At 39.5% G+C, this 25,787-nt stretch overlaps 2 protein-coding genes across 2 annotated transcripts; one reads left to right on the top strand and one right to left on the bottom strand.

The window, feature by feature from the left end:
- Positions 1 to 916: 916 nt before the first annotated feature.
- LOC307004952 (cathepsin S-like) lies at positions 917 to 5,173 on the top strand. The gene is made up of 8 exons (XM_079624609.1): positions 917 to 1,153; positions 2,139 to 2,264; positions 2,923 to 3,045; positions 3,390 to 3,542; positions 3,778 to 4,002; positions 4,208 to 4,373; positions 4,727 to 4,829; positions 4,908 to 5,173. Exons 2-8 carry the CDS (start codon positions 2,142 to 2,144, stop codon positions 5,005 to 5,007), a joined length of 993 nt encoding a protein of 330 aa, XP_079480735.1. The 5' UTR covers positions 917 to 1,153; positions 2,139 to 2,141; the 3' UTR covers positions 5,008 to 5,173.
- A 53-nt stretch (positions 5,174 to 5,226) lies between these two features.
- Positions 5,227 to 13,804, bottom strand: onecutl (one cut domain, family member, like). The gene is made up of 3 exons (XM_079624607.1): positions 13,387 to 13,804; positions 11,824 to 13,127; positions 5,227 to 8,593 (listed from the first exon to the last, which is right to left on the bottom strand). The coding sequence occupies exons 2-3, from the start codon at positions 12,869 to 12,871 to the stop codon at positions 8,283 to 8,285; spliced, it is 1,359 nt and encodes a 452-aa protein (XP_079480733.1). The 5' UTR covers positions 12,872 to 13,127; positions 13,387 to 13,804; the 3' UTR covers positions 5,227 to 8,282.
- Positions 13,805 to 25,787: the final 11,983 nt, after the last annotated feature.

Below are 25,787 nucleotides of genomic sequence, written 5' to 3' on the forward strand. Positions count from 1 at the left end.
GGAAGACGACCCCCTTATGTCATCCTATAAGTTGCTTCATGAGCAAGAAAAAATCTAGGGTGTGGCTTGAATTTATTCATTGGACTTGACTGTATTATTGTGGTTTGTTATTGCGGTGATCTCATGAGTGACAGGTTGTCACACTCTCGCACCAGTAAACGTGTCATTGCATTGGTGAAGAGATGTCGCTGCAAGAGGGAGGGAGGGGATGTTTTGATTAAAGTCTATGAGGGTCCACATGAATAATAAAAAAGACAAGCATAGATAAGTCATTGATAAATACTTAAATATTGCATAAACTAAAATTTTCCATTTTGATTTCATGGTGACTTTAAAGAGATGTGTAAGTAGTACACTTTGATCCAGACAGAGATTTTTTGCTGATAATTGTTTAAAACGTCTAAATCATAAGATTAAAATGTGCAACTTACCCATTAGCCTGTCTCATTAAAGTCACCATGAAATCAAAGTGTACAATTGTTTTACTGTAAAAGTATATGTTTGGAATATTTTGATTTGATTTGTTGATGCTAATACTGAGTTCACCGTTAGATGGGGGTATTTCACCTACATTTTGTGGCTGTTCAGACCGCTTCAAAAAGGATAAGAACTGTCGTGTCTATAGGCTGTATTGTTATATAAGTCGATTTTACTAGCGATGTTATTAGTTTACATCACTAATTGATGTGTAATTTCCGATGTTATTCAGAAACAAATATGCAAGACCATTTATCTATACATTTATAAAAATTAAATGGCCGAAGTCAAATCAAAGAAAAGCTCGAGTTTACCTGGCATCAGTTAATGAGATTTTAGATGAGTTAAAAAAACTATCTTTTCATTTGGCTAATCTGAACCATTAATAAGTGGATCTCAAGAAGCCGACAATATATGTAGCAGCCTGGTTTTCCAGGGAGAGAGAGCGAATTCTGCTAGCCTATGAGGTGATGCAACAATAATAATTTATTCCTTTTAATTAAATCGTTTTTTACTCATGTAACAGGGCTAAGCAAAAAGTAAGACTGTGCCATATGACAATGGGCAGAAATTAGCACGTGATGGAACAAAATAAAAGCAAAGTAACCAGGAACTCCGATTCATTATCACTTCCTCTACAGACGACGAAGAAGTGTAGCTTAACGAGAGTGCACAGGTGAGACGAGACAATTTCTGAGTTAATTTCTTATTCACTTTCATGTATCTTTTAAATATGTATGTTTCTTCTTTTTATCATGTATCTTTGATGATTTCCTCCCCCCTTAAAAGGTTTCTCTTTCAGTTTTAAGGTATTGACTGGTTTTATAAGAGAGTTAAAATGACGGTGTCTGGATTTGATTCCTTTGGAAAAATCAGGATTGCGGTGTGTTTCACTCCATAGATATGTGTATAGATATGTATATAACTATATACTACCGTTCAAAAGTTTGGGAACAATAAGTTTTGTTCATGTTTTAAAAGGAAACTGATATGATCACAAATACTGCATTTATGTGATAAAAAAAAGACTGATTTTTTTTTAATATTGGGAAATATTATTACAATTTAAGACTTTTCTATTGTACTATGTTTTAAAATGTAATTTATTCCTGTGATGCAAAGCTGAATTTTCAGCAGTCATTACTCACGTTACTTCAGTGTCACATGATCCTTTACAAATCATTCTAATATGCTGATTTGCTGCTCAATAAATATTTATTTTTATTCATATATTTATATATAGATAAGAGACTATTTCATGAAAGAGACTTCTCCAAATTTCTCCAAATAAATTAAATACACATATATGTAGGCTTAATATGTTTATGGATTCTGTCTCTTGTCAATATAATGGACCATGGACCAATTCAAATAGAGACAGAAGAAGTAAATAAATAATAAAAAGGAGATATACAATAATGTATCTGTCATATGATACAAATTACGAACAACATTCCACGTGAAATAAAAATAAAGGGGAGGAAAAAAATTAACTAATAGCAGAAGTATATATGTATAAACTAGATTATATCAGAAGTCTCCTTCATGAAATAATCTCTTCATACTATGGTTGATGTGTGAACATGTACAGTATTAACAGATCAAATATTGATGTTTTAATGCATGCCAGTAACTTTCATGGACCGTTTTGCTCTTGTCAGGCCATGATGTTCGGGAGCTTGCTGTTTGCCGTGTGTTGTTGTGCAGCACTGGCCCATTTCAACTCTAATTTCGACCAGCACTGGGAGTTGTGGAAGAAGACACATGACAAGTTTTACTCCACTGAGGTGACAATATTTTTCAGATGATCCCAAAGCTGATATTTGACCCACTGCTAGAATCATATTTTGTTTATCACGTTCTATGAGGAATACAAACTCTTCCTTGATACTCATCAAACTAGTAAAGCTTGTTTGATGGGCTTATTTGTGACCCTGAATCACAAAACCAGTCACAAGTAGCACGGGTATATTTGTGGCAATAGCCAACAATACATTGTATGGGTCCAAATTAGATTTTCCTTTTTATGCCAAAAATCATTAGGATATTAAGTAAAGATCATATTCCATGAAGATATTTTGTACATTTCCTACCGCAAATATATAAAACATTTATTTTTGTGAATGAATGCAACACAATCCGAACATTAATGGACAACTTTAAAGGCGATTTTCTCAATGTTTCGATTTTTTTGCAGCCTGAGAATCCAGATTTTTTAAATAGTTGTATTTCGGCCAAACATGGTCAAATCCTAACAATGAAAAACTTATTTATTCAGCTTTCATGTGATGTACAAATCTGATTTAAAAAAAAATTACCCATGTGACCAGGTTCACATTTGCTGAATAATTCATTTTTTATTCATGTGAGACTTAAATAGTTTGACCAGTGATGTTTCATGTCTTTCTTTACATTTTTTTACTTGCCTTTTGTTTATGGTGGCAGGTCGAGGAACTGGGCAGGAGGGAGTTGTGGGAGAAAAACCTTCAACTTATCACCCTTCATAACCTGGAGGCCTCCATGGGCATGCATTCATATGACCTGGCCATGAACCACATGGGTGACATGGTGAGAACACAAGTCCAATGTCCCTTTTTGCCTTTCCTCTGTGTTTATTTGTCCATGATTTTTGTCAGAAATAAAACTCCTAGATTATACAGACATAAAGTTAGGCAATATAACAAAAATAGTTTGTTACATTTATATGACGCTTTTCTGGATACCCAAAGTGGGGAATCTCCTCAACCACCACCAATGTGCACCTGGGTGATGCAATGGCAGCCATATTGCGCCAGAACGCCCACCAGGCTACAGGGTGATAGCTGCATAGGTTATATTAGATGCCCTGCAAAGCAAGCGACAATTTAATAATCTGAAACTCACATTTCTCTGTTTGTCATGTTGAATCACAGACAATGGAGGAAATCCTGCAAACGTTAGCCACGACTAGTGTCCCTCCTGGCTTTAAGAGGCAAATGGCAGAATCTGTGGGCTCTTCTGAGGCTCCTATCCCAGACTCTCTTGACTGGAGAGAGAAGGGATATGTCTCCAGTGTGAAGAACCAGGTATTATACCGTACATTTTGAGAGAATACTATCTGATATTTGGTCATTTAGATTTGTGTCTTTCTGCATAGCTTTTTATTTGGTTGGACAGCTATTTTTTTTGTCTCTTTTGAAGCTATTTAAAAAAATGTCTTCACATTATAGTATTTCCTAAAAATCCAACCTAGAATGGATTATATGTAGCATGGAAACAAACCATGCTGTAATTTTGTCATGCTTTTCTCTCTACTGTCAGGGTGGATGTGGTGCTTGTTGGGCATTCAACTCTGTTGGGGCTCTTGAAGGTCAGCTGATGAAGACCACAGGGAAGCTGGTCGACCTCAGTCCTCAGAACCTGGTGGACTGTTCCTCCAAATATGGCAACAAGGGCTGCGGTGGCGGTTTTATGGACCATGCCTTCCAGTACGTCATTGATAATGGCGGAATAGACTCAGAATCATCTTACCCTTATGAAGCAGTGGTAAGTTGTTTGTGTGGGTCCAAGTGAAGAAGAAACAAGTGATCATTTCAGAAACAAGGAAGAATCTTTCCATAGTAGAAGTGACAGGACCGTTACCACTATGTTTGGCCTCAATGGCTGGATTTGTCAGTGTTTGTCATATTTTTTAGAAGCTGCTATCCATTATCATTATGAGTATAATCTAATAAATGAATGTGTCCTACAGCAAGGGCAGTGCAGATACAATCCATCCCAGCGTGCAGCAAACTGCACCAAGTACTATTTTGTCAGTGAGGGAGATGAAGAGGCCTTGAAGGAGGCTGTTGCCAACATCGGGCCTATTTCAGTGGCCATTGATGCCACCCACCCTAAGTTTATACTGTACCGCAGTGGTGAGTACTTCTTCTCTACACATTTCAATCAGACCGATTGCCAGATTAAAGGACAATTCCGGCGCAAAATGAACCTAGGGTGTTAATAACACATGGGTACCGAGTCGACCTTTCTTATAACGCCCTACTGTATATTAGCGTTATAAGCTAATCAGTGGTTCGAGCTAAAACTGGGTACATTCGATTAGCATGAAAACACATCCCAGAGAACTAACAGTCGACTCTGTACCCGTGTTATTAACCCCTAGGTTCATTTTGCGCCGGAATTGTCCTTTAAGGTTTTCAGGTTGTAAACTGAAGGTCAAAATAACTGTTATTTTTCTTGGCAACTAGTATAATGTTATCTCACACAGGAGTTTACAATGATCCATCCTGCACCCAACATATAAACCATGGAGTGCTGGTTGTGGGATACGGTGTGGTTGCTGGACAAGACTATTGGCTGGTCAAAAACAGGTTACATCAAACATCTGTTTTAAACAAACCATGATATGAAAAAATGCAGATATTGATTGTTTTCTTTTGCTCTAACAGTTGGGGTACCACATTTGGAGATGGTGGCTACATCCGTATGGCCAGAAACCAGAACAACATGTGTGGCATCGCCTCATATCCTTGTTATCCAGTCATGTAACTAAAACGCTATTAAAATGTATGAAAATATCAAAATAAGAAATGTACTATTTTATAATCTAATTTCTCAACAGTAAATGTGTTATATATATGTAATTTTCTTTTAAACTCAATTTCAAATGTATCTTCTGAATATTTTACTAAATAAATATCGAATTTTAAATGTTTTCTTTGGCTATTTCTTAAGCTCTAAAGGAAATATGCTTTCACTCTATTCATTATGTTTACAAATGACTTGGTTTTATTCAGTGCAACATCACAACGAACAGTTTCACATGAGGTATTAAAGGATTTTTCAAGATCAGCACACAATGTCCAGTTATGATTGACATTTAGATTGCTGTGATTTTTACACCTTTGGTTGATTAGCCACATTCATAAGGTAACACAAGGGAGAGAATGGCATAAAATGACACAGATGTTCACACCAGCAGAAAGAGATTTCAGATGAGTGATAGGTAAATGAAAAAAGAAAACACTTGCTACCTTTTCAGTCTGCTTATCTGAACCGTCAATAAGTGGATCTCCAGATGCAAAAAAAGAAGAAGAAAAAGCATTGAGAGTGAATTCTGTCAGCCTATGTTGTGATCCAATCAGGTTTGCTAAAATTATATATTTTTTTTGGGTGATTCATATGATACAGCTAGAACATAATTGCATCATATTTGTAGAGACAAACATATTTAACATTTATTTTGGTCTCTATCCTCACTTTTACATGGTAACACTTTGGTTATCTTTTTTCTTTTTGGAGGGATAAGCAATCATAAGATCAGCAAGATCCCCTTTCTTGCTCCGATTGTCATTCCCATTTGGTCTTTAAATTGATAAATGTTCTTCAATCGCTCTCGCTCTCTCTCTCTCTCTCTCTCTCTCTCTCTCTCTCTCTCTCTCTCTCTCTCTCTCTCTCTCTCTCTCTCTCCTCTCTCTCTCACACACACACACACACACACACACACGCACGCGCGCGCTCAACACACAAACAAGGTTCTCTCTGCCTGCAGGTAGGGCTGTGATTTAGTTGTGTTCACGGATTGATTCCAGCACATTTGGCTATAAAAACTTAGTAACGCACAGACGCTCCCTGAATGGATGGGATCTTTGGTACAGTTACATCTCAGCTACACGACACATCATCACACACAGTTGAGGTAGATGAAATTAGAGCTGTCGGGTAGAACAAAAAGGGCCAAACGGGTTCCCCTCGGTGGGATAGCGGAATGGAACTATCACTTCAGATTTACACGCTGTAGTAACTCTTCCAAATATATCTGAAGAGGTTAAAAACTACGAGAATATGCTGCGATTTATGTGTGCCCCTCTTCATTGACAATAAGTCTGTGTGAACAATGTGTCCACCAGGAGGCGCCAAACACTCACGTACGTCAACCATCATCTGCTAAACGTGATCTTCGGGAGGCTACAGGTCATCGAGTGATCTCTAACCATCTACCGATGTAATTTTGCAAATTATAATAACCTAAATCCTTACATCTCTACGAAAAGATTAGCCCACCCAGTTAACTACTAGTGCTGCAACAGGGTGACCTGGAGAGTTGAGACACACAAGCTGACACCCTTTGCCCTGCGCGCAGCACGCTTACAATTGTCGCTCATTAAACTTTAATTCGCATCCCCAAACTCCCATTCACCACCCCTTCCCTTCCTCTGATCTGCCACCCCTCCTGGTGAACGCCCTAAGCCCATGGGCCTGGCCGAGCGCCGGCCCCAGCCACCGAGAGGACACAGATAAAAAGGGCCTCTTTGAAGTCGGCAAAAGTCGATGGCCTCTTTCATGGGCCCTCTTTCAAGTGCGTGCTGCGAAGGGGCCTCACTACATGCCCTGCAAAGGTTAAACACAGGGGAACGAGAAAGAGCATTGAAAAGGGGACGATCTCTCCCTCGACTGCCCACCCCGAGAGACTTCGGCGCAGCATGTATGATCGTCGTACAGTAAATGTGGACTGCAGTGAGGAGATCACAGTTCAACACAGCCTAAATATAGAAGCATCTCGACTTCATAGCCACTTGTGTGCCGCTGTACGATCACGCTGAGTCTCGATCTGTTCAGTCAGGCTGTGGCCTAAAGGGTCTAAACATGCAGCATGTGAATGAAGAACATGGATGGGTACGCTAGTCTGTCTATCGAGATACTAACACAGCGGTCAGGAGACGAGAAACGCTGGACATTCAGGGAGGACAAATATTCATCTTTGGTATTGGGACTCCTATCAGAGACAGGGTCGTTTTTCACATACAAACAACAAATAAATACTGACGGTAACTAGCAAATAAATAAAATAAATAGCTAGAAGATTAGAAATAAATACATAAATAATTATAAATACACAAAGTGGTTCTCATTTCATATTCAATTCAAGCTTTTTGTAAGTATTTTTCATCAGGATCATTGAGATTTTGAGCTTTTTCCGGTACGAACAGCCATCGGCCAGATTGTGTGCTTGAAATTTGTACAAAATACAAACAAAAACCAGATTTCTCCATCTCCATATCTAAGAAATCTTGTTTTGAAGATTTTGAAAGAGAAGAGAGCGTTCTGGATTCTTTTTGCAGCCATTCTGTCAGCAGAAACTCACCAACAAGTTGAAAGTCTGTTGCAAAAAGTGTCACGGCTGCACTTTCCCCACCACCTTGTTTTGAGTTCTTCCTAATGTTGTCTGGATGCGACACCATCCTGTGCATTTTGTAACGAAGGAGTATAAAAAGAAAACAAGCTCTCGAAAAATGTTCATATTTTGGTTTCAGCTTCTTTGTCCAGTAGTTTTCCCCTTTAAAGGAATCTCTGAAATATTCGCTTGCATCCTTCTTGGTTTCTTTGGTCATTAATTGTCCATTTGTTGCAAAATTATCTCACTCTCGAGAACCCTAAAAATATAATTTTGCCACTTTCCGTCTGTCACGATCAACAAAGAAAAACCAGAAACATTTGGACCTTGCACTGATTTTAGACGCTGTAACAAATTACAAAATAAACCGTTTCAATATCTATTCATAACCCTCAATATGTTGATTTGTGAATGATTTCATAAGCCCTAAAGTGTTGGGCTCGTCCTTCACGATTAAAGCTAAAATAACCAACGCTAAAACTACAATCAATGCCTGTCTCATCTAGACATTGCGGACATCACCCTCTTAAAGACTTCATCTTTGGTTTCATATGCTGTTGATTTGTATTCAAAAACACCCTTGATTAAAAACTCTAGGAGCTACAGGTAAACCTGTGCTGTGCAGAGCGGAAAACGGCTCGTTTTCCCATCATGCCGTGGAGCAGGTCACAGCTGGAGATGCAGTGCTGGACCCCGACGAGCCGGTGGAGGATGGACGGCCCTCTTCGGTCCAGCGGTTGACGTTTCTGCGGCGAGCGTTCATGAAGAAGTTGCTTACGGTGGAAAGCTCAAGGCCCAGCTGCTGAGAGATGGTGATCTGCAGGTCTTTGGTCGGTCGGTGGTTCTCTCTAAAAATGGCCAAGAGAGTGCGACGCTGCAGGTCTGTGAAGACTAGCCGGGTGCGTTTGGGCCCCTGGTTGCGCTCCAGCTTGGACTGCTCCTGCTCCTTGCGCTTACAAGCTGGAAAAAAAAGAGACAGAGAAAGAAAAACATTAGTCTACAAAAAAAAAAAGGACCTGGGAATATAAATAGGCTACGTCTTTTCATTGCGGCTTATCTTTGTTATCTAATCTCTAGACTTTCTTAATTGCAGAGAAAATAAAGCGCCTGTTTCAGTGTAGATTTTTTAACAAGTGGCTTTTGTCTTTAACAATAACAAATAATTTCAAACTGGGAAAAAAGATGAGCAAGTAATGGCTGACAGTTTCAGGAAGTGAAAATATAGTCAAAAGATGGAAAAAAAATCTCACATTTTAAAGATCTCAACTTTGGAAAATGTTAAACATTGCAACCAAATTGAGAGATGACGATTAAGTTCTAAAATATGCAAACAAAATCAGGGAATTACAGTCAAAGGCTAAAAAAGGTCTCAAAATCGTTAAAATAGAAAACATTGCATGTAAAATGAAACTGAATAGTCCTGCACACTCAAAAAAGATGCAAAAGATCAGTTAGAGCTAATGTTGTCAATACTCCGCATTTTTACGTTATATAATGATCATATACAGCTATTATTGTTATAAAATACACAGCTTAATTAAATACCGCACTGGGTGTTGACCAGACTATTGCCTGAAAACCAGAGAGAGTCTCTATCAGACAACTGCCAACTTGATAGATAGATAAATGTACTTTATTGATCCCTGAGTGGAAATTCAGGATAAGGGAGATTAAGTGATATGAAGAAAGACTGTAAACGTGCTGAACAATAACCATCTAAATCAAATAGATGGCGAACAAACCAGAAGAGAGTCTGTTGTTCTCAAAATGCACATTTTAATGTTTCAATTCAGCATTTTACCCCTCTCTCCCATTCAAGCGACTCCCGGTCCTCTCGATCGGCCCAACCTGCTTTCGGCAGTACAACGGCGACCATTAACTAAATGCTTCCTGATGTTGTAATCATGTGTAAAAGGTAGGAATTACCATGCTATAAATCCACCACACTCTGAGACATAAACCTCCCCCCATAGAGTTCTTATGATCGTGGGAGCAGGCCCTAATCATGATGTATACCACTTGTCTCATGTAGCTGAAACGTGATCGAAAGCCTTTTTCATAAACCACCCCCACCCCCCCCCCCCCCCCCAATTGCCTATCACCCCTCTCTCCCCCCGAAGCCGTACTCCCTGCCTACTCCACCCCCTGCTGATTTTTTTTCGGCCACAGGCTGATAGAAATTATTGATTAAATCTGTGCTGCTCAGACTCCCCGACCTATAGAGGAGCTTTAACCCCTTTAGTGCTGGATGAAAGGGGAGCTTCTGCGTGCCAAACAACATTTGTTGTCAATCTCAGCAGGACGGCAGAGATCTAAAAGTAACTATGCAATTTTATATACAAATAGTTTGGGGCTAAAAATGTAAAAGTAACGATATCAGTAAAAGAGCCTCTGCTATTTAAGCCGATTATTTCTCTGTGATTCCTTAAGACAAGAGCTTTAGGCTTCAGTGCTTGTGTTTGAAATCCCAATGCTGTCCGAACACCGAGCTTTAGAGTAATGATCTCTACCCTGCCCTGCGACTGAATTTCTCTCTGTTCATCTCTCTCCCAATCAAAGCTCAGCCAGTTTGCGAAAACACACAGGCACAACAAACAGAACACATCCACACAAAAGACCTGAGGAAAAACTGAGTGAGAGAAAGAGAAAATAGATTTGTGATATCTAGAAAAACCAAGATATATTGTAGGTCAATAAATCGTGCTTATAAAATATTGAAAGATGCATTTATTTTACAACAAATGCAGTGTGATCCCAGGCCTTGTTTGCAATATGCACGAAAGCTTGTAAAAAAAAAAAGTAATAATTTTAGCCTCCCAATAACAAGTATCTGAAAAGTGCTGATGGATTTGAAAAGGATGGGTATTTGTTGTGTAAATACTGGTTAAAAATCACTGCATTAAGCTGAATCATCATTAAATGTGTCGGTAAGTTGAACTCCTGCTGCCTCTGAGAGAGGAGGCGTGTAGCCGCATGCATTCTAATGTTTGCTCATGCCGTCTTATTCACAGGAGGTGTGTGCAGGAGCCTTCTGCGTTGCTTTCCCAAGGAAATCAATACCAGCTAGTAATTAAACAAAGGGCATGGTGAGAAAAGTCAACACTCATGGAAAGTGGGTTATATAGGGAAATACAGAGGTGTCCACTTATGCTTTTGTGCACAGAAGCTGTGAAAAAAGCCTCAAGAAAAAAATCCATCCAATAGTAATTGGCCAACAGAAAATTCAGAGTCAATATCAATTCACATTTAGGAAAAATGATCAACCCAAGCCTGAATTATGCATGAAAATAAAACCAAAAACTCAACTAAAAAAGAAAAGAACAAAACACCGTTTACATTCATCATCCTGCATGAACATCTATTGCCAATCACGAAGATTTCCACAATGGCATGTTTAGCGACTACCACAAAAAAAACAACAACAGCAGGACATGGTACCACTCAGGCCAACAGGGCATTGATTGATTCCATGTATTTCGTTGCATGGAACAACCCTACGACTGAGGACACAGTGGTCACCAATCAATATCTGTAGTGGTAATGCAAGCAGAATAATTCATTCTGAAGCGTATTTCATGCTTAGGTGATTGATCGCTTGGGATTCGGAAAGATTTCGGGAGAATCTGCGTGTCTGTGTTTGTCTCCCACCCCACAATCCTCAGTGGCTGCTGCAGCACGCCAGCCGACATTTTGAAAACCGCCCCATCCCTGCATCGCCAAACGCACCGCCTCCCCCCCCCCCCCCCCCCCACACACCATCGTCCATTCTCATGTTACTGTTTTTCTCTAGATCTCTTTGTGTGCTTTGGACAACAGTTAAAGTTTCAGCCTCTTCAATGTCAAAACATTGTAACACGGCAAGATGCACTGGGTTTGAGGTGAAATCTCTCAACAATGTCTCTCAAAAATGTTTATTTAGCCTTATTGCAACAAATTGATATGCTCATTTTAACTGTACTTTGATCAAATGTTGGTCAAAAATACTGTTGTGTCTGTGTACTTTTCATGTATTGTGACTGAATAATTGTAATGGAAAATTTTACTTTGTTTGTGGTTGATTATCATACATGTACCAATTGTCATTGTCTTAAACAATACTCGCCCTGATTTAATTGTTAATTTTGGCCATTTGTTCTGTTTCACAACAACAATACATTTAAACTACAATTCAACTGAACAAGCTCTTTTACCTTCCAGACGTAAGGAGGCCATCCTCTGAAACTCTGGCTCCTGTAGCCAGCGGGACATCCTCTTGAAGGTTTCGCGGCCAGACTTGAGTTTCCCCCAAGGTTTGGGGTTCCTGAGCAGGTCTGACAGAGTGCCCTGAGACCTGCACAGAACCCGCTCTGCAAAAATGGCCTGTGGGATGCTGTACCTCTTCAGTTCAGTGATGATTCTCTGAGCCACGTCTTTAGTGTTGATCTCCTCCCCTCCGCCGCCATTCTGTGAGCCAGCCAGCATGCCCTCTCTTCCCAGGCTGGAGCCGGAGGAGGAAGGGGAAGAAGAAGGGAGCTCCCCAAGCTTGGAGGCCTGTTGGCTGGAGAGGTGGTGCTGATAACTCTGGTTGTATAAATGGGGGTGGTAGGTGGGAGTGTGCTGATGGGCATCCATTTTGTTTAGCTGGTGGCTGACCCCATGCTCGCCCCCCAAAGAGGGTGGTGACATCTCCCTCACAAAGTCTGCCGCTGTTCGACAGATGTTCCCCCCGTTGCTGCCCATATGGACCTCATGGCCACCTGGAAGCATCTGGCTACTGTGTCCGTTCTGACTTCCCAGGCTACCATAGCCATGCATGGCGGTCTCCAGGCCCGCACTGCCCAGAGGCGGAGACAGACCTTGTCCCAAACCAAAGTCTTTTCCATACGACGTGTAGTAGTTTCCTCCTAGACCTCGATCTTCTCGCATGAGAGTGAAGCTGCCGATGACGTTGCTGACGGGCAGGCAGGGATGGTGGTGGTGATGATGGTGGAATTTGTCATCAAAGGGTTGTAGGGGTGTCAGTGTGGTGTAGGTGCTACCACAGCTGGTTGGTGCATCCCTACCATACCCCAGAGTTGCCATGCTGTGGTCGTACGCGGAGCTCTGGTGGTCAGACTCCAGGCCCATGGTGGGGCCTCCCAGAGAGGGACGAGGGAAAGCAGCCGCGAGATCGCGAGAGTGCAGCATGGCTCGGCTGTCCTGACTGTGCGCCAGTTCTACGTGGCTGTGCACGGACATCTCACCCATATTACCATCCATGTCGTATACCTTCCTCACTCCGCTTCTTCCTTAAATTCCAGCTGATGTGTTTTTCTAAAAGTCTAATGTGTGGTTACTGTAATATAATATAAAAGCAGTCCCTGATGCTGTTTATATCTCAAAATCTGATTTCAGTGTACTCTCAGAGACATTTCATCACAGTGGCACCATCTTGGGTCATGCAAGCAAATTCTGTGTTCCATAAATGCATCTGTATTTATCCATCTGAGTCTTGCTTTTGCCTTGGCGACCAATGCTGAAAAAGAGACAGGACCATGGTCACTGATTTGTTATTGATCATTTATTTAGCTGTATTGATTCGTCACAAATATTAAAATAGCTACTTGAACCACCCTGATGATTAATTCTGTTATTGTGTAATAACTTTTTTGTCTATTAATATCATATTTATTTATTATAGCTTATCTATTTAATAAAATTATTTCAGTTCAAAAGCAACTTCAACGATCATATCGATGTTTTAAAAAAAGGTGGAAAAGAATTAAGTTGCTTACCTCACAACGCTGCTTATCCGACCAGATGGAGAGAAGCGAATCAGCCTCTCCAAAACGCAACCAAAAGCCGATAATGGGATGGGATATTCTATACACCTGCAGAAATTCCGAATTTACAATCACACCGCAATCGGTTTTGTGTAACAGCGACTTTTGTGTGTCATCGGCACATTTCAGTGTTAAAAAAAGAAAAAAGAAGAAGAAGCAAAGGCTCGGTCCTGTCCGTCACCGTTATCCGCTAGATTCTCGCTGGACCACAACTGTCGAGGATGCAACACAAATGATGCGTAAGGCCGTAAGATTTCGTCGGATGTCCGGACTTCGCTATGCTGCAATCGTGTCAAAAATAAGCGCCGATCTATGTCTAAGCATCGCGCTCAGTCGCTGTCATTATCTCTGTGGTTTTGCCCTTCTGTATCCTCATCGATCTCGGCCCCAACTCTTTCTCTCCTCTCTCTCTCTTCCCCCAGCCCCCCTCCTCTGTACGTCACACTCTTAAAATCTGACAGATGTGGGGTGAATTTACAACCCTCGTTAACTCCTTCCCTCCTGCGGACCTCAAGAAGCCATTGTCTTAGCTCGTGACAGTGTACGAATTATACAGTTATATAGAGTTAGTTGACTTAAAAAATATTTTAATAAGAACATTTTATGGCGCAATCTGCTGAGTTTCTCGAGTAACCCAAAAGACCTAAAGTCTTTTGCCATATATTTGTAATGTATTTAATAAACTGATGGATATCTATGTTTTCTAGTTTTACTTCAATTTTCTACTGTTGCTATGGTTACCCCTAAAATCAACGCGATTTTGCATTTGCTAGTTGCTATTGAAAATTGGCACAACAATATCTTGAAGCCAAATATTCAATTTGATATTATCATAACATTTTGTATTTTGTTCTACTACCTAACGTTAACTGTTTAAGAATTTATCAGGTTAATTTTTTTGTTGATTGCCTAATACATTTAAAATTGTTTAAATAAACAGGAAAATATGCTACATCGAACACAGTTTAATCCAATTAAAAGGCCAAACCGTTTATGTACTATTAACTACTTTTTTATTTTCCCAAGCGGAAGGCAATTAACTGAAGCAACAAAGCGCATGGACAGAGAGCGGTTCTTATCAGCTGTCAGCTTACAGTGTAGTGGACAATTAAAATAAGAGTTTGCTCCTCAATCACAGAAGTGCTAAACAAGATCAATGCACTTGATCTATCCAATGCGCACCTATGACCCTCTTTCTGAGAGTACACGCGACCTTTCCTAAAACACGCGACCTAATAGGCCTACAACAAAATTACACTTCTGTCATATTTCCATTAAAAAAAAGGCATTTAATACGCTGTGAGTTTGTGTGTGTGTCAGGCAGAGAGAGCGATGGGAGTTGATGCGAGTAGATGTTTGAAACTTGGAATATTAATCATATCTGTCTGTCAGTTTAATTTTTAGAGATGAGCAATTCTAGCGCTTGAAAAAATTTCCAGTGCGATGTGGGACCGCTGTCTTCCCGCAGCAGATGCTGCACTATCGATCCGCGCCGAGCAGGGCTGAGGGAGGGAGGGAGGGGTGTGTGTGTGTGTGTGCGTACGGAGAGTGTGTGGCTGGAGGTAAAATGGTCAGCTCTTACCGCAAAAAAGGTCTGTTTGAGGGTCGAGGTGAAAGTTCACTCACTGCGGCTGGAGAGCTTGATTGAAGATAGAACACTCGAATGAAAACAACCTGATCCAGAGTGCACTGATAACCCTTTACACCCTTCATAATTTGTAATTTTGATAATAGAAACATAAACAATTTTCCTTAAACCTTTTAATAATGATGTTGTGCATTTTTGGGCATCTAGAAAAAGCAGCACAGCGTTAGGGTTAAATTGGAAAATTAAATTGTGTCAATACTGTAGCCTACACTCGCGATATAAATCATATTAAATAATAATGATATATGCTAAACAATAGTCAATGATAATCAGTAGTATCCTCATCATTGTGTTACAGTGACATTTCCTCTATACATTTTTTTTTTACCCCGGGGCATCAAGAAGGTTTATTATTAGTAGGCTAATGTTATTTTAATATAGGCCTAATTTAATATAGCCTACTCTTAAGATTTTGCATGAATTAGAAAGAGCTTATCTGAGAGCAACATGTACGCATTGCAGATTATTATTCACCTATTCTTTCCCTCTCTCTGTCTGGGACGCGTATCAATGATCAAACATTGTTCAAAACAAACCGTGGAAATCAAAACAGCGGCCAGCGAGTTGGTAAATTATTTATACCTGTCTATTGAGTTCTTTGAGCCTTTGGTCGAGCCACGTCCTCCTCCCGAGTGGTGTATCAAGAGGCCTGCAGGTTAACACGTACATGAGGCTAAACGTACAGAGCTAAGCAGACGGATACTAACAGTGTGTGTTCTTAGAAAGTTATTGCCGAGTTTAACCCCTTCACATCATAATGTTAGGCCTACTATCTCGTCTTTCAGACGCCGTAGAAACGATGTTAATTAGCTCATATCACTCAGTATAACATCAGTAACATTTTATTTTATATACTATTTTATGTAGTGGCCTAAATGAATAAAACTGAATAGACATAATGATGAACATGCGACAGAACCACAATTGTTGCAGAAAAAATAAACACGAACACACGTAGCCTATGTAAAAATATTTGTATTGTTTCTACGGAATCATTTTACAATTTAATGCAACACACAAAATGTAATCTGCATTACGAGGTTGCCTTTAGGCAGATCCGTTTGCATGCTTGGGATTTTCGGCCTCCTGATAAATCTCATGGAGATAAATGCTATTGATCACATTTGCAAACTGTCTTGTTTGTGTCGTTCTTGAAACCTTTGTGTCAGAATATTATATTTTTTTGTGTTCATTTATTTTGTGAAAAGACATACAATATCTGTTGAAACATGTGGCTTCATATAACATAAGAAATGTATATAAACATTTAATAGACAATTGGAGATTAGTGTTTATAGCCTGATTGCAGATATCATGGAAAAAATTATTTAAATAACATTGTTTAAAAAAAAACACTCTTTACAGGAGTATAATTAGCTAAATCTATAGCTTTTCATCTCCTTCCAAGTTTTTCTGTTTGTCCTCGGAATGCAGCGCTGAGGCACTAATATAAAGCCTGAAAAAATATTACAGGTAATCAAAGCCCTTTTTAAAAACCATAAGCAATCTAACAAATAAAAAACAACTAACACAAATCTGCTAATGCACTGTGATGAATGCGTCGTGCAAAACAATTCATGAAATTGTGCAACAAGCTAAAAAAATAAAAAATATATTTTACTTCTGTTATCCTACAATTATGTCGCTTATTCTTATAACCAATTTCATTGAGAAGTGTTTAAGTATAGGCCACTAACTGTGAGCAACATTATTTACATTTCAGCAATATTTGTTATCAATCTTTTTATCTCGTGTTTTAGTGTTCATGTTTTATATCGATATTAATATTTTGGCTTCGGAAGCAAGGGCCAATAGTACAAGAATAAAGGAAATAAAACGATTCTACAACCTAAAACGTGCATTCAGATGCGAGGGGATAAAGAAATTAATTTCGTCCAAAAATAATAGGACGCATGGTGAATAATAAAAAGAACTCGATCGATAAAAAAAGTCAATAACTCAATTAACATGCTCAACCTCACGGAGAGCAGGCCTTATGAAACAGAAAAAGAAAATCATTTGAAAAATAAAACTGTGTGCGCCTGACTGTAATCGTACACTGTAACTTTACAATTACAAATTTCTAACCGATGATTATTTAAAAAACATTTAAAAAAGTGAAATTATATATCTATCAATATTTTAAATTATTTATTTATTTATTTTGTATATTATTTTATTTTCTGGAAGATAAGATTAGCAAACTGCATCAGAAAAAAAAGTACAGGAATTTATTCATTATTCGTGGTGTCCAATAACCTTAACGTAGGCCTATAGGCTACACTTAACTTTCTTTGCTTGAATTTGCGTTTTAAAGTTTAAACTTAAGTTGAAGTGTAAATCTTTATTTTTAACTGTAAAAAATAAAATAAGAAAATGTAGGCCTATGTACAGTAGTCTACATCTTACATTAAAAATGATCTTGCATCTGAGAGCATATTCATACAATACCGGTGTTTATGTCCACTGATTAGGTTCATATGCCATACCAACCCGATTCTGTATCGCAAGTCAATTAAATTCTTCACTAGAATTCACAATTATAAAGAATAAAAAAAGGTATAGGCCAACCTAGGCCTACATACATGTAGTTAGCCTATTTTATTTATGTAAAGGTATTTATTATAAAGGTTCAATATAAAGAGAACCGTTTTCAGACAAACCCTGAGAGAGATTTATAATTCTCACAAATATGGAGACAAGACTGTATTAGGGGAGTCTGCTGAATTATTATTAAGGTCATGCTCATATTCAGCTTTCAGTAACGTTTCACTAGTCACATTCACAAACTCAGCCACAGTGTTAAAGGATAATCTTTTCTATGATTTTACGATTTAACCTCTGAGCCACAGCAAGTGTTCAGCCGCATTCAAATGGGCGCGCGCCCGTGTATTTGGTTCTGTTTATCGATTGGTAAACGTGGGCGTGCTGCCAACATGCAGGATGGCAATCTATTATTACCATTGTGAATTATTAGCAATCGGAGTATAACAACTGGCCATATATATAATACAGCACGTTTAATATAAATTGTTAAAATATTTTACAAATGTTTACATACTAGCCTACCGCAAAGCGCTTAAATTCAAGTGCACGTATTAAATTATACGCATTAACAAAGTAGCCTATAGCATTTTAGCCCTTAGTTTAGATTTTGACCGCAACACGATGATGCAATCCAGATTAATCAGAGTGGAATAAAAAACATTGATATCATTTTTAAATAATCTAACAACATTTAAATCGAGTTTTATTTTATTTTATATAATTGTAATAATAAAAATAGCGTTAGATTTTAGTCATTAACATAATTTAGGATGCAAGGCCTTCTCCAAATCAGCATTAAATAAAGCAGCAGCCATTTCCAATCTAAAGCAATCCTTAAAAAAATCCCTGCCTCTGCCTCACAACACTGAACATACAAACACTTTAACATGATTCTGCTACATTTCCATTGCACTTTCATTCCAATTGAAGCACAAAATATCAACAGCAACAGCAGAGTACTTCAAACAAGCACCCACATGCATTGCACAATATAAATACACATCTATGCAAACACAATGTTCTGCGTTTCGTCCATGCAGAACAGCCACACATTCTCAGATTGTGAGTGAGGGTCTCACAGCAGTGTTTGTGTGTTTATAAGATGAGTTCTGCACAAGGGTATATCCAGTCTATAGATGCTCGGTGGGTGGGTGGAGGATCTGAAATTGCCTTGCAATCGGTTAGCATCCTTTTCCCTGCCCCTCTGTCTTCCATTTTTCCCCCCTTCCCCTCTGTTTCGCCGTTCCTCTCTGCAGATGCTAGCGTCCATGTTCTCCATCACATCTCCAATTTTATCATGAGACAACGTTCTCCAGACCCCAGAAATCCCCCATTTTGCATGTCCCACTCAGTGTCCATCTATTTCCACACAATTTGTCCTGTATCCATTTTGCTTTCCTGCCCAGCGATGTGGTGTCTTCTCTGTCTCGGTGTGCGTGTGGCTAGATGCGGTTTCTGTTCCTGCTCTTTTTAATCAGCATGTTAATAAGAAAGGTAACTAATCAATACGTTCAATGGCCTGGCGATTGATACCATCTCAGCCTCCCTCCCCTCTCTCTTTGACGTACACACACACACATACACACACTACACAAGCACAGAGGCTATACACAGAAATAAATATAATTACAATGAGAGAATGCTTTCTTTAGTTTTAGTTCAGTCATCTTCCAGTAATTTGTCGGATACTGGTATCTTTAAGGAATCTGAAGAGCAAAGAGAATTGAAATGGGTATTTCATAGGGAATTCAAGAATTTGCTTTATTAAATGTGAGGGATCCGCAAACACAAAGGAATGCTTTTTTTCCTTATATCAAAGCACAAAGTGCTACACTTGAATCCTAACATCAACACCAAGAGTAAAAATATCTCTTGAGTATGTGTGTTCCTCACCCCAGGGTAAGGTCTTCTACTACAAATGGCCAAATCCAACAGGGCGGAAAGAGAAAAATGGCAGAGGATAAAAAGAATTCCTTCACAGAAGAACGTGTTTGGGGGGGAAAACATTAAACACACATGCAAACACTGAATGGCCTTTAAAGCTGACATTCTGCAGACCTGCGGTCTTGCTTTTACTTCATGGTAGTTTCTTTGCAGTGAGTACACAGCAAAGTTCTCTTTTATGTTTGCATTTGGTCGACTTTGACTGTTTGCATGTTGTGCTGCCAGATCAGAGAACATTGTACATTCCTAAAGATAAAGTGTTTTTCATGCATTCCAAGCATGCATTTCTTTTTAGATACAGGATAAAAGGCAACGCTTTTTAAAAAGGAATATTCTATTCAATGCAAGTTAAGCACACACAATCTAAAGCAATGATAAAAAAATCTGCCTCACAACACTGAACATACACTTTGGCATGATCCTGCTTACTTTTACATTGCACAATCATTCCAAATGAAGCACAAAATAACAACAGCAACTGCTGAGTACTTCAAGGTTCTCTTATGTTTGCATTTGGTTGACTTTGACACACACACACACACACACACACACACACACACACACACACACACACACACACACACACACACACACACACACTGAACTCGTCTCTTATTTTATTAATTAATTTATTATTTAAAAGAAGCAAAGCTCAAGGTTATGGGAAAAAACTTACAATATAACTGGAAAGGGTAAATTTTGAGGATTTAAAAGCAGAAATGTGAAGCTTATAATCTTATAAAAGCACTTAAATGAATTATTCTGATAAAACATGTATTTTTCGAGCTGTAAAGTTGTTCTTGCCATTTTTACAGCCATTTTAGGGTATTAGAAATTCTGTCATGGCAAAAAAAAGTTGTAAAAGTGAATATAACTTTAAACTCAAGTTAAGTAACGCATATCATTTTCATATTGTGGCTAAACGTTTGAAACAGTGAGTTGTTTTTAATGTTTATAGATTGGTCCCATTTACTTCCATTGGAGGTGTTTTTCTTCTTTCTTGTTTTAAAGAAAAGGAGGGACAAGTCAAAATATATATTTTCTGGAACCCAGAATATTCCTTTAATGTGATATCTGAGAAATTCTGAAAATGAAAATTCTGTCTTCATTTACTCACCCTCATGTCGCTGTATGACTTTCTTCAGTGGAACACAAAAGAAGATATAAAGGTGAGAAAATATATTTCGAAGCCATGTAAATGATGACAGAATTTTCCTTTTTTTGGGTGAACTATCCCTTTAAGTAAAAGGTACAAGAAACGTTTTCTTATTTCTACATATACAGTATCATGAAGCTTTACCCATCAAATGTGGCTTATTTACATGCTTGGAATTATTCATGACTAATTGAAAAAGCCTAAGTGCCATGTTCCAGAAATCTCTGATATAACAGAAGCCCTATCATATTTCTGGCACTGATGCAAGCTTGTGTTTCAGCTCAAAGCTCTCTCCGAGTTTGGCGTGTGTGTGTGTTTGTGTCCCTAGAGAGGTTTAGAGTGACCACTGCCCCCTGACCCCCCCCCTTTACACTGTCACCCCACAACCCAAACCTCCATCAGAAATGCTCTAGTCACCTAGCAACAGAGGCCTAGTAGTCAGAGGTCAAAGACCAGGGGCTATCGCAGATATTACACGCACTCCAAGAAACGTTAATATAGATCCCCAGAATTACAGTCATCCATTTTAAGAATTATGTCATGGCATCATTTTATACTGTATACATTAAGCCTCCATTTAAGCATTGTAAATGGACTGTCATGCTTGCACATGCACAGGAAATATAATGAGCCTCTCAGCATGAACATAAAAAAATGTTAGGGATGACTAGTGTCCCCGCACACTTTTGACACCAAAATCTTTGTTTTTCACTGAATGACAGCAAAGGGCAACGATGACCATTCCATTTCATCCAATCAAGAAAAGGTCACTGACCTCTGACCCCAACTGACCACGAGGGGAGGATGGGCACGATCCAATCACCTTAAACAGTCCGTGGCAGCACGTCCAGTGTGGAAGGAGGTAATGAAAAGAGGGGGGTGGAGAAAGCGACCAAAGAATGGACGGGTGCAGATGCAGCATTAATCTGTGCTTTGATCGGGGCCTGCAGCACTTTGAATGGAGGGATGAAGAAGAAAAGAAGGATGAAAAACAGATCCACCTAGACTACATCTGTGCTGTATTTTTAATCTGGTGGTGATGTGACGAAATTCATTTACCGCACTTTCACCCTGACATCATTCGAGAGGAGTTTAATTATCATTTTCGATGACACAGAAGGCATCACAATATGAGAATTTATGACCCTGATGACCTAATACGCTTGTTAAGTAGTGACGTAAGGAATACTGTAAGGAGCCCAAGCGCTTGCTCATTTAAATTGAGAATACTATCTCAACAGCAGGTTATGAGCACTATATAGCATGGCATCACAGACATGTTTTAATGAGTCATGAAAGATGAATCACTGATTGGCCATCTGAGATTTTGGTATGGAGATTTTGGTTAGTTTTGGTAGTATTACAGCAAGTGCATACAGTATTAACACCGTTTGTCGTTTTGCTTTTGGACACGGAAATGGTGATGCATAAAAAGAGGAATACTGTCACCTTAGAAGGCCCATTCACACCAACTATAATGATAAAGAGCCTATGTTATTGCTGTATGTTTTTATTATTTTTTATCCAGTTATAATGAAAAATGTAAATGGTGTTTAAACTTGTGTGACAATTTTTAATAAATAAAATTGTTGTTAAAAAAACTATAACGATAACATTTTCAGAATTGTTCTAATTATACAAGACACATTAACGAAACGTTACAAATATATTGTTGGAATCCCTTTCAGAATGACTTTTTCCAGCTGAAATACAGCAAAAATATTGAGACTCAAAGCAGCAGTGTGCACATAATAAACAGAACATTATGGTCTGTTGGTGTGGACCCCAATATAGTTTTTGCTGTAAATGGGGCTTCAAGTTTCCCTCTGAACAATGACACTAGCAATGCTTTATAGACATTTTATGAAGACCAAACAGGCCAGCTGCTCACAAAAATGCTCCGAGATTAGGCAACTGTCACTCCATTCAAAAAGAAAAGGCCGTTCTGTACACACACACACACACACACACACACACACACACACACACACACACACACACACAGATGGTTGGTCAGCACGTGCCCGAAGGAGGGCAGAGCAGTGACCCTCAGCTGGACACTATGGCCAGGTCAGTGACACTCAATCCCTTCTTTCAAGCCAGCTGCTACTAGTTCTGTGCTAATGGCACCTCCCCAAACACACACACGCACACACCCTTAGGCCCCCTCAATCTGCCTACACTGACCAGTGAAAAGGCAGGGAATGGGGTGGGGTGGAGGACAGCTGGACACTCGCCACTCTTTTGCCTCCTCAGGGGGTGTCCTAGTGTGTGTGGGTACATGTGAGCGAGAGAAAAGCTTAATAGCCTGATGTGGATGAGAGCAATTGGAAACAAGAAGAGAGAAAAAAAGAAGCGGGTCTGGCACACATAGACCCCACAGAGAGACAATTAGCAAGTTAGCAATGACTGACTTTGGTTGGCTAGCAGATTTCCTTCTTAGATTTCATTTTCTTGTAAGCACTGTGACAAAATCTATCACCTAATGGCAAACTTAGTATTGCGGCTACTTTGGCTAAAGTACCCTAGCAACCTCAGGTCCAATGATCCACAGCTCCAGGCTGTCCAGTACCATGGACCGGGCTGAGCCAGACAGTCAATAAATCAATAGGTCACTCACTCACGCACACACACACACACACACACACACACACACACACACACACACACGCACACACACACACGCGCGCACGCGCGCACACACACAGGCGTCACTGCAGGGCTGAGAGGCCACATGAAACTACCATTGATTGAAGGGGGTAGGGAGAGCGTTGACGGTCAGAACTGTGCATGTGTGTGAGGTTATGGGACTCACCTCAATTCCTAGCACTGCAATAGGGAGTTCAAAATGGCCTCAGTAATGCTTACACACTTAAATACACACACACAGCAGAGGCGAAAGATCTTGGTGTGCCGGCCCGGTACCCTTCTATCACACAATCCAAGTAAATGGAACCCTTTGAGTCTACTGTATCTCAGACTATATTTATCTAGGGATATCAGTTATAGGTTAATATTAGCATTTCATTATCTGTCATTGATATTATATACTTAGTTGTGCCCTCCCTTAAAATGTGTCTTTAAAAACACTGTCAAAATGTATTCTTTCTTTTTAATATACATTATGATTAGATGCCTAAATTCACTTGTAGCATTTAAAACGATTTTAGTCTGTGAGAGTTTATTTTTAACAGTGCCCTTTATCAGCCATAAAATTAAAATGTTTATCAGCTTATTGGAATTGGTAAACAATACGGATGCATCCTTATTTATAACTCTTTTAAAGATGTATTATAGATTGTATTGATGGTTCTATGAAGAACTTTGAATATCCTTGGAACCTTTCAAATGCACAAAAATATCTTTCTTGTGGAAAATGGTCCTTTAGATTATTAAAATGTTCTTTACACTAAGAAAAATTGGTTCTTTTAACAATTGTTAACTTTGCGAAACTCAAGTTGGTTCTTCTAAGGCGTTGCTGTGAAAACCCCCCTTTTGGAATCTTTATTTTTAATAAAAGTATAGGCAGATTATACCTAGTATCTTACTGTGTATGTTATTTCAAGTCATCATAAAAACTAGATGTTCAATGTTATGACTAGTTAAGCTATTTGACTCCTTGAACGTGACCCATATTCACATAGATTACGTCTAAGAGGATTCTTGTGTTAAGTTGGCTGTCTTCTAGTGTTAAGTTGTCTGCTGATCTGCTCTTTGTTGCAGCGTTTTGCTCACTCATGCGCCCATTGAAAAAAAAAGCCTTAGCCTGTTCTTCTTTGGCTCTCTTTTATGACCTCATCAAGTCAACGGCTGCAGCATTGAACATGTTTACTTGACCTACAAATTGGGGTCAACGCAAAGTAAAGTCCCGTGCAAAGAACAAGGAGAAAAAGTAGCCAATGAGACAAAGATATTGAGCACAACTTCAAAATCCTGTTTTTTATGTGAAGCATATGCAAATTGCATTGACAAAAACAAACTGTAAAATACATCAAATGTTAACCCTTTTTAGATGGGACTACGAGGTGGCAGGGAGTAGGAGACAGGTGTAAATAAACGCTGGGGCTCTGTCCTTGCTCTTGTTAGTTGCCATGGCAACGGCTGATAGAGCATCCTATCGATCGCACTGTCCAGTCTGAATTGTGCAGCCCCTGAACCCACGTTTTTTCCCTCTGTGTGGTGATGGGTGTGGATCAATACCTGATATTGTATGCCTCTTTTGCCTTGCGTCTCTCATGGCCTCCATAATAGTGGTAATGATAGTGAGAGGGAAGGAAAATTAAAGGAAGAAGCAAGATACAATGGTAAAAAGACAGCTGGCTCTATTTCGTTACAAGTGCATAGGGAAAAAAACCCCAGTTCCTTCTAGGTTCGAAAGGCATGCTTTTAAAAAAAAACAACAGAGAGCCATCATGACACTTTGCCTGTATTATTCACAATCGTTGTGCGGCACTCCAGAATTGCCATAAGCTGCGCTGCGTGCGGCCCACACAGAATTCGCTTTCCCCAGCACGGAAAATGTCACATCTGATTTTTCCGCACATCCCCTCTCTCTGCATATGCGAACAGCCGCACGGCATTTACCTAATGTAAGGCCGTTTAGTCCAGCCATTGCTTTGACTGTTATACAAATCAGACTGGCCTGGAAGTCCACACTGCTCCGGTTCAGTAAGAGCTTGTGAAGGAGAGCGAGGCACGGAGGAGGACCTGCGGGAGCTCGTTTAAATCTGGCCTGAGGGATCCCTGCAGCTAGAGGTCACGGTTGGAGCCACCGGCACTGGATTTAAAGGTGGGGCTCCTTAAGGTGCCTCTGTTGCCCCGAGGCACAGTCATCACAATTCCTGCAGTGCTGGAAATGAAAGGCGGTCTAGGACAAAGGCCCTTTCCTTGCTTATGGCCACTGCTCAGAAAAATTACTCAAATGATTGAGATGTCGGTTACATCTTTCTTTTTCCATCTGTCCTTCCCAGTAACACCCTAGTGTGAGTTTAAGAAGAATTATTAGCGGTATGACATTTTGTTTTATAGTACTAGTGTGCAAATACTAATTCCTGAACG

The sequence above is a fragment of the Phoxinus phoxinus genome, assembly GCF_949152265.1.
Source record: "Phoxinus phoxinus genome assembly, chromosome: 10".
Lineage (NCBI taxonomy): Eukaryota > Metazoa > Chordata > Actinopteri > Cypriniformes > Leuciscidae > Phoxinus > Phoxinus phoxinus.

Bases quoted from the DNA above. Each gene is read 5' to 3' on its own strand.
- LOC307004952 (XM_079624609.1), top strand. From the start codon at position 2,142: ATGATGTTCGGGAGCTTGCTGTTTGCCGTGTGTTGTTGTGCAGCACTG. The intron at 2,265-2,922 runs GTGACAATATTT...TTATGGTGGCAG, and splicing joins ACAAGTTTTACTCCACTGAG to GTCGAGGAACTGGGCAGGAG. The intron at 4,830-4,907 runs GTTACATCAAAC...TTGCTCTAACAG, and splicing joins TATTGGCTGGTCAAAAACAG to TTGGGGTACCACATTTGGAG.
- onecutl (XM_079624607.1), bottom strand. From the start codon at position 12,871: ATGGATGGTAATATGGGTGAGATGTCCGTGCACAGCCACGTAGAACTG. The intron at 8,594-11,823 runs GTAAAAGAGCTT...TTTTTTTTCCAG, and splicing joins GGCCTCCTTACGTCTGGAAG to CTTGTAAGCGCAAGGAGCAG.